This window comes from Pinus tabuliformis, chromosome 2_2 (genome assembly GCF_031772625.1).
Source record: "Pinus tabuliformis cultivar Carrire ecotype Pingquan chromosome 2_2, CPIR1, whole genome shotgun sequence".
Classification (NCBI taxonomy): domain Eukaryota; kingdom Viridiplantae; phylum Streptophyta; class Pinopsida; order Pinales; family Pinaceae; genus Pinus; species Pinus tabuliformis.
Genome location: NC_142300.1, coordinates 1,154,761,181 through 1,154,770,301, shown reverse-complemented (window position 1 = coordinate 1,154,770,301; position 9,121 = coordinate 1,154,761,181). Strand labels below are relative to the sequence as shown.

Here is a 9,121-nt window from a genome sequence, read left to right as displayed (position 1 = left end):
AATAGATGAGGAGAAGGTAAAGTGAAGGGCCGACAAGATCTAGATTTAAGGAAAAGTTTATTAATTAGTTTAGGATTGAATTATTTTTATTTTAATTTAGACTTTATTATAATTTCATTTTTCTTTTATTTTTATTTTCCTTTTATTTTTATTTTTGTTTGAGTTTAAATATGTTTCACCTAATCAAGCTTTAGTTATGAATTGAATTATTGGTTTATTCCTATGTAAATATCTATGTATATTTATATTGCTAGATTTAATTTATTATAAATATCTATGTATATTTATATTGCTAGATTTAATTTATTATAAATATCTATGTATATTTATATTGCTAGATTTAATTTATTATGTTTTAATTTAATTACAAATACATTATGATTTAATTACAAGTTAGTTATAAATATGAATAATTATTACGTTTTATGTGGGTGACGAATGAAGTATTTACCTAAAACACATTTTTTTTTACCAGAAATCTTATTCAATAAAACACAATTTTTTTTTAAGAAATCTTCTTCAGCATCAACTTCTCAATTGTTAAACTAGCATTTGCATCAGATGTTGCAAAGGAAACGCCGTAAGGCATAAATTGAAGAAAGCAAATAGAGAAAAAAAAATACTTTGATAAAGAATAAGAATATATTGAACACTCAAATCAATGCCCCATTAACTGGAGCCACTTAGTAGACATTCCATACAAAATGGGCATATGATCCAAGAACATTGGTGCATAAGAGAGCCAATTAGTCAGGTAAAATAAGTATAAATGGTTTCATAAATTAAAATCCACAAGTCTAACAAATCTTGCTTAGCCATTTAAGATATAGAAGCTATCTTGTTTAGCCATTTAAAATATAGAAGCTTCGAAACCTTTGTATATGAGCTATTGTCAAAGGACTGCCCTTGTCCTCAGAAGCATTACCCTTGTTCATCAGTGGCAAGGCCTGTTGTGTTGTCTTTCCCAATACTTTCTCATATAGTGCGATGGCCAGGCTTTCCATCATGGCACTGGTGCTAGCCGAATTTGACAGAATGGAGAGGAGAAGAAGCAAGTGGCTCCTCCTTTAAAAATATTTGAACAGTGGATTTTAGTGAAAGCTATTTTTTCAATGGAACGAAATGTAGGTAGAATGTGCAAATGCCTTTTTGGTTCCTTGTTTGTTATGGGTCCACTTCTCTCTGCTGCTTAAATGAAGATAAACTTTACGATGGAAGATAAGTCAAATTTAGATATAAATTGGCTTTGAACCAAGCTTTTGTATGATGTGGATGGAACATTTATATTCTGGGAAAGGGAAATTTGTCATCATTTGTGTGTGCATCTTTTGAACAGGGACATTCTGTAGTCTATATATCCTCAGGGGCCTCGGTAACCAAAACAGGTTGATTATGCTGGGGAGGATAAGAAGAAGATGCATCAATTGCCGAATCTGATGCGTTGGATTCTGAGTGGTCATATCTCTCAGAGGCATCTGCAGTTTCCATGTCTCCTGTTGTTTTGTATCTTCGAAGCAAATGCAATGGAGAAGATCCATGGATTGGAGTTGTTTTTCAGCTTTGAAATCCCGAAAACACAGTTGATCTGAGTGTAAAACCAGGGGAAGAATGCTTTGAATTTCTATCTCGTTTTGTTTTTTTCTTAGCATTTTGTTGCCATCTGTTCAAAGCATTGGCCGTCTGTTCTTCAAATATTGCCTTCTTCATGTGAGATCCCATCTGCATAAAAATATCCCATCATATTTTAAGAGCATATTCCTTTATACATGATATTTAACCAGAACAGAGTGTTTTTTGAACGATCCAAAAGCTCACTAAAACATTTGTACATATTGGAAAAACAAAATTTGCCCCAAAATGGGATGTTCTCTATCTATCAACAAACAAGGTAAAATGAATGTTCTCTATCTATCAACAAACAGGGTTATATCAAGAAATAAAATTAAAATGATTTAAAGAGAAATCATCATTTCTATTTCTCTGCTTTTCTAGTACTTACTTCTTGGAATCATATGTGTCTTCTTGGAATCATATAGACACATAATAGTAGATTGTGTAGAATGGAATAATTCTCCGTAAACTTGAAGTTGTTGAAAGATGCAGTGTGTAGGTGGCTAAAACAAAAAAGGGAAGAGTTTATTGGACCCTTAGATTGTATTAAAAGGCATATTTCAAATATGGTCTTCAGAGGAGAGTGACTTTTGATTAGCCCGGAAAAAATTTTTGTCATAGAGCAAGAGATTCATGGGAAGGTAAAGGGTAGAGCTACATGGGTTGCATAAGGAGATACTAAATCAAAATTTTTCCATAAGTATGCGAGCCATAAATGGACAATAAATGTGAAGTTTGTATGGAATAATGTGATTCCATCCTTGGTGGATTGGTTCTTCTATGGAAGAGTGTTCGTGAGATTCAATTCTTCATCTTTAAGGTTTGTTCCAGCATTTGCTTTTCCAGGAATTTGATTAGGCCTGAATGGAGCTCTCTTTCAAAATTGAGTTGTCTTTTCTAGTTTAATTACTCATCACATAAGGTTTTCTTACCTTGAACAAGTGAACCGTGTGAGAGAAAAAAAGAGAAGGTATGTGAGGGAGCTGGCAATTTCTAATGGAGCTGTGTGAGGTTTGTGGGTTTCTTTTAGGGAGTGAGTGAAAGGGAGGGTGTGGAGCAGGAGCTGTTTTATTCTTGTCTTAGGATGTGATAATCTAGTGCAAACTTGGAATAGGTCAAAGAAGCAACTTCTTTGCAGAATTAATAGTAATGTGAATTAGAAACACTTGATGACATTCAAGTTTCTAGGTGATAGTAGATTGATTAAATGGAAAAATTGAACTCAAAATTCTCCATTTGGAATCATGGCAGAGGAACCTTTGTTGTAGCTATAGGGAAAACAATGTTTTACCAAATATGCTCTCAAAACAAGATTTGTTGCCAAATTATGGAGTCTGCTCATATGCAGAATTTCATAATCATTTTTTAGTTTCTGAATTTTCTCTTAATATGTTTTATTCTATGAATCCATTAAGAAGATAAAAAGTTTTATGAAGATAGAAAGTTTTATGTAAGGGTTAAAAAATGTGCTGCTTAATATCCCTGACATTATATATATTTTTTTATTTCTGTTCGAATAGCACAAGTATATTTTTTCTCCCAAAAAAGAGTCTATAGCCAGCAGAACTTCTGTTTACGTCAATTACTCGGTTCTCACCCCATTTTCTCTACCGGTGTATAGATAAAGTGATGTCTCTCTCCGCACATTCACACAAAACTAATTCTTTGACTTTGCAAGTAAGAATACTAAATACCCAAATCAAGGCACAGATACAAGGACAGAACGGGCGTAGAAATGTGAAAGGAGCTATATATAAATGGGAATGGAGCCATCTTTCTATATCCTAAAGAAGGAGGTCCTACACACACTTTCTGTAAATTTATTTATTTATATGCATAGTGGAATTCTAATTAATAAAAAAAAAACGCGTGAAGGAGTCTAAAATTAAAATGAGCAGAAAGGAGTGAATGGGACAAAACTAAGATTGATGAATATTATTGCCGCGGCTCAGCAGAGAGTCGATGACTTCATTATAGTACTTGACCCCGCCCATATTGATTTCTCCACGGCCGTCTGAAGAAAAAAATTATAAAACAAAGATAGCACAAGTATGATGTTCGAATTTGGATCAAATTCACAACCCCATGAATTCACACCAGAAAAAATGCGCGCCCAAGATATGGAGAAGCGGTATGAATCCAACCCAATTTCCGACATCATCTCCACATCTTCCTGCAATATCATAAGATGAAATTGGCTGGATGATTCAAGGTTTTTGGTCTTTGACAGTAACTATCAGATTTGATGATGGATTGAGTAATCATCTAAAATATAGGTTCCACAATTTTTTCCGCAAATCTCTAACAATACGAAACCAAGACAAATCAAGAGTGGAATGCAATATAGAGAAAGAAAATATATACCTTATAGCGGTACTCGTCATCTGTTACGTCTGCGTTCATTCCATCGGCAATTGTTCCTGCACCTCCCAGTACAAATTAACCTTTGATTTTGGAATTTGATTTTGAATCTGAAAGTAGGGTTGGTAATTGATTCTGAATATGAAGGTAGGGCTGAAATAATTACAGGTGTATGCGAGAACACGTCCCAGTTGCTAAGTCCTTTTCCATCGGTCCCTCCACCTGAAATTAAAAATAAATTAATGGCGGCCCTCAAAATTGAAATGATCGAGAGAAGATATCTTGGGTGCGTGCGTGCGTGTACCTGATAAGTGGAAGAAGCCACGCCGAACAGAAAATCTGATGGGAAGTCGCTCCTGCTCAACTCAGATTTCTCCACAGATGATCCCTTAACGAAGCAGGAAAACCAGAGCAACAGAAACACCATTGAGGTGAAGCAAGTACCCACCTGAATCTTCATTTTCTTTTCAGGGAACCTAACAAAACAGCAAAGTCCACGTAGCAGCGCCTGGAAGTAGCGTAGCGTCGAGCAGGACAAGCGCCCATCGGCTGAGTCGCATTGCATCCACCGAGTCGCATCGTATACCGGTATAATCAATTGGATGGCTAAGATTCATTTCATCGTCTAACACTTAAATCAAAGGCTAAGAAATGTACACGTAATCCAAGAGTAAAGTTGATTCCAAAGGAAAACGCCTTACGGCGTAAGGAAACGCCTTACGGCTTAAATATACTTGTTAAAAAAATAATAAAATTCCAAATTCATCTAATACATTTTAACATGTGTTTCATGCTACACGGTTATGAGTATATAAATTGGGAAAAATCATGTCACACAACTTATCCTCTTAATACTAATTTCTATTTTCTCGTTTTCTATATTTTCATTATTTTTAACATGGGTCTCTGCGAGAAGGTTATGAGTATATAAAAAGTCAAAAGGGAGGGTAATAGATAAAATCATAATATTTTGGTAATTTTTTAAAATTAATTAATAATCAATTATAAGAATGAGCTATTCAAATACATATATGCATATTTTTGTTAAAACTCATGATATCAATTTATACATAAAATATATAGTTGTTTATTATTATTAGGTAAAAAATTATATATTATTATGTAAATTATTTCAAGCTGATTTTTTGAATTTTGAATTTTTATTCTTTTTACATCCATATATCTCAAGCATTTTGTTATTTATGAATGAACATGTTAATATTTAATAAAAAACTAACAATTCTCGAGTGCTAGTAAAAATGTGTAAATAATTGTAAATAAGTGAAGATGTTAAACAAAATTGGTAACTTTTATTTCAAAGGTGTTCAAACTATAATAACTTTACTTCTTTAAGAAATATAAAGAAATTAATAGATGAGATTCCTTTCCTTGCATTAAAATAGTTGAGAGAAAGGGTATTTTATGAGGGATTCAGATGCAACAAGCAAGAATCTTTTCATAGTGTTTTGTGAGGTATAGAGGGAAGAGTGTGGTTTGTTGGTGGATTGTGGTGGTTAGAGTAATTATAATGGGAGAAATTGACGCAGGTAGCGGGAATTTTTTTTTCTAAGTAATGTGGGTTGGGTTGTGTGAGATAGTTTTGAGCAATGAAAATAATTTCACCCTTACGGACTCTTAGTCTTAGTTTAGGGGTAGTATCTAGAAAATTGCATGTAGTTGGGTGGAAAAGCTTCTTTAGCAACTAATGGGTGGTGAATTCTAGAAAAAATAAATGTTCATTTTAATTGATGGTTAGTTCTTTCTATAAAGTGTTTAATAGTTGTAATTGTACAAAAGGCATGTTCGAAGGAGAAGATCATTTGCACCTTTATGATATTCAGGCCGATAGGCCTTCCTTTGAAACAGAGTTTCGTCGTCCTTTTGTCTCTGTGATTGACATGTGTCTTCTACATTCAGCGGGCATCTGTACACAGAGAGAGATTCCATTTGACATATGTGCGCACCGCCGGACTTCGAGAAGAGTCAGTTTGAATTAAGTATAGAATTTATTGTTTGATAATGCGCTGTGCTCCAGCTGTGATGCAAAACGTTTCATTTCCGAGAACCGCGAAATCAGATGGATGGTTTTGAAGGCATGGGAAGAATGGCTGCTAAATCCGAAGAATTTGACGCTGTTGATATGGGGGATTGCCGTGGCAGTTTCAGGAGCTATTATATTTTTTCTTATGGTTGGCCTTCTGAATAGGGCCCTACCTACAAAGAAACAGAGGGATGTCTGGTACGAGGTCAACAATTAAATTATAAATGCTCTCTTTACCCTGTTGTGCCTTTACGAACACCCAAAGCTTTTTTATCATCTTTCACTTCTCATTAGATGGAAACCAGAGGACATTGTCAAGCTTAGAAAGGTCTACTGCAAAAATGAAAGTTACAAACTTCATGAAAGCGCGCACATTATGGTAGTAGTGCTACTTCTGCAACTGACAATTTTTGGACAGTATGCAGTCTCTTGTCTCAATTGGGTTTATAAGAGATTAGAGCGTCCGGCTATTGCTGTAGATTTGAGCGAAGGCGTTTCAATAGTTGCTGCTGTTGCAGCTGCTCTATATCTAATCCTCAGTCCTCTCAGAAAGGATTACGAAGCTGAAACTGATTTGGAGGCTCAAGCAGATCTGACTCAGATAGGTGATAACCCTGTAAATGGTGAATCTACATGTATGCTACTTGAAAAGAAATTCTCTTTTCTTCTAAGAGATAGTAAAAGAATGGAACCTAAACCGGAATGGTAGGGAGGTCTATTTAACTGCAGCAGTGATCATCCTGCTGTAGTTTTTTCAACATCTTGTGGGTTCTCTGTTTTTGGGTGGAACATGGAAAGACTAGGATTCAGGAACATGTATATACATAGTGACCTTCATTTTGTTTTGCATGGCCCCTTTTTGCATCTTCACCCTTTCTGCCATGAATATTCATAATGAGGATATTCAGTAAGCTCTTGCTATCACTGGGCTAATTCTTTGCGCTTTTGGGCTTCTTTATGGTGGGTATTGGAGGATCCAAATGCGGAAGAGGTTTGGCCTACCTGGGAATCACTGGTGTTGTGGTCAACCTAATGTGACAGATTTAGTGCAGTGGCTTTTTTGCAGCGTCTGTTCTCTGTGTCAGGAGGTTCGCACCAGAAATTTCTATGTGGTCTATGAAGAGCTTTGTCCTAGAGAATATTTTGGCCAAGATTCACCAAACCAGAGAGATGCTTCAGCCAGATCAGTTCTGAGGCCGCGACTTTGTATCCAGAAAATCCACTATATATTCAACTTTTAGCTTGCAGAGTTACTATGGAACTCTCATTGACTTCATGCTAACAGATTCAAAAGAATTGCTTTATGTAGAGTATTCCAAGCCAGAAGAAACCCAGGGTGCTTTGTCATTGAACAGTATGGACGTTGGTGGGCAACGTTTAAATGTTGAGATGACAAAAGTTACAGTGTGCAGGTTTGCTGAGTGTTTGATCTTCACTTTTTGTGTTTATTGTATCCTTTATTATACCCATTCGTCTCAAAACCAGTGGCTGTTGGCTTGGTATCACTTATAACTATATACTCCAAACTGCCTTGTACATTTCCAGTACATACCCTATTCAGAAGAGCTTGATGAGGCTGCCATGATGTCTGAGCGACAAGCTCTATTTGCATGCCTTTTACTCTCCAAAAAAATGCCTGCTTATGGTGATTAACTGAAAGGATTTAGTTCAACTTCTTTGTTAGGTGTTTGCATGCAAAGTAAGTTGAAGTCTTCATCAACAGATCTAACTCAAGCAGATGCTCAAATGAACTCCAACCTTTATGCCTTCTATATATTTCAAAATTATAAAACTTTATCGTGTTCAGTAGCACAGATCAAGCTTACCTTCTATGGTTGGTGTTTGTAACTTTGCATGCATTCATGTTGAATGTGACATCTTAATAGAAAAAATTCTCTTGTCCAGTTGTCCAGTTCAACTCCTCCTGCTTGCATGCATGTATTGTGACCTTAAACATGCTTAAGCTAAGGCAGTGAGAAAATACACTCCAGTGGTTAGATTGGGACTATATTTTTCTTTTCTTGCACATGCTTAAGCTACATATTTTCCTATTCTTGCACAAGAGAATAGTATTTGCTTGGTTTATGCCTTATCTTCTTAAGTTTTTTATGAACTTTGAAAATGCAAATTGCAATGGAATCATTGACAGCGGTTCTTTTGAACAGATTGTCTGTTTGAAGCTCCACAATAACTTTTCTCCTAGTACAATACATTTATAGTGGATGTTGAAGACAACCAATTGCTATATCTACATACTATAAATATTTTGAAGATACTTTTACATGGTAACTTCATTTTGTATGCCTTTTCTTTCTTTTCTGAGCCTTCGTTGCTTGACTTTTCTTGTTTTGAAATTAGAGTTTTTTTGTTGGAAGAACAACGATTATAAATAGGTGCACTGATGACTATAAATATACAATGAAACCAGCTATTCATATGATCAAAACATTTTGAAATGGTCTATTTGTCATTCCCAATATAGCAACTAACAAGAAAAACGTGCTGCCTGGTTAACGTGTTAGGATAAATGATCAATGGTTAATTGAAGCATGCCTGGATAAGTCAAGACATTTGCTTATTAATACTTAATGCTGATTTTGGTATTCAAGATCGTTTATTGATCAGAGTAATATTTTGAGACGCTGAAATCTCTTAAAGCACAAATACATCTTTTAGCATTTTCGTTGGCAGCTGAACGAACTGCTTGTAGGCTGCAATGTCAGTCATATATTCTACCCTTCCAAGAGTTCATCTATCTTGACCATCTTTACCAGTGAAGAGCCACTGTAAGCTGCAAGCTTCTGGTTTTGGCCGAGTTGGTTTATGTAAGCTGCAAGCTTCTGGTTTTGGCCGAGTTGGTTTAAGTAGGCAAACTACAAAGTTTCCACACAATTGAGTACATTTGTTGCTGCATATTTAGTATTTAGATTTCATGTCCCCCCTTGGAGCAGGTGGCTACCCACGAACTCACTTCTTTCCAAAACAAAACAGTTGTATCACTATGTAGGTGCAAAAGCTTTTTCTGATTGGTGCTATCCCAGAAGAAGAAATTTAGAAATGTTGATGCATATGCTTTAGTCAGATAACCCAGTGTGCTTGCTTGCATAC

The 9,121-nt window shown here is 35.4% G+C and overlaps 1 protein-coding gene across 2 annotated transcripts; it reads right to left on the bottom strand.

Moving 5' to 3' along the window:
* Positions 1-3,525: 3,525 nt before the first annotated feature.
* LOC149197490 (putative beta-glucosidase 17) lies at positions 3,526-4,465 on the bottom strand. Of its 2 annotated transcripts, XM_089403924.1 has the most exons (4): positions 4,277-4,465; positions 4,139-4,194; positions 3,976-4,031; positions 3,526-3,784 (listed from the first exon to the last, which is right to left on the bottom strand). In XM_089403924.1, the coding sequence occupies exons 1-3, from the start codon at positions 4,430-4,432 to the stop codon at positions 3,992-3,994; spliced, it is 252 nt and encodes an 83-aa protein (XP_089260050.1). In that variant the 5' UTR covers positions 4,433-4,465; the 3' UTR covers positions 3,526-3,784; positions 3,976-3,991. The 2 variants fall into 2 exon arrangements, with proteins under 2 accessions (XP_089260050.1, XP_089260049.1); XM_089403923.1 differs by having other exon boundaries at positions 3,976-4,194.
* Between the last annotated feature and the right edge of the window lie 4,656 nt (positions 4,466-9,121).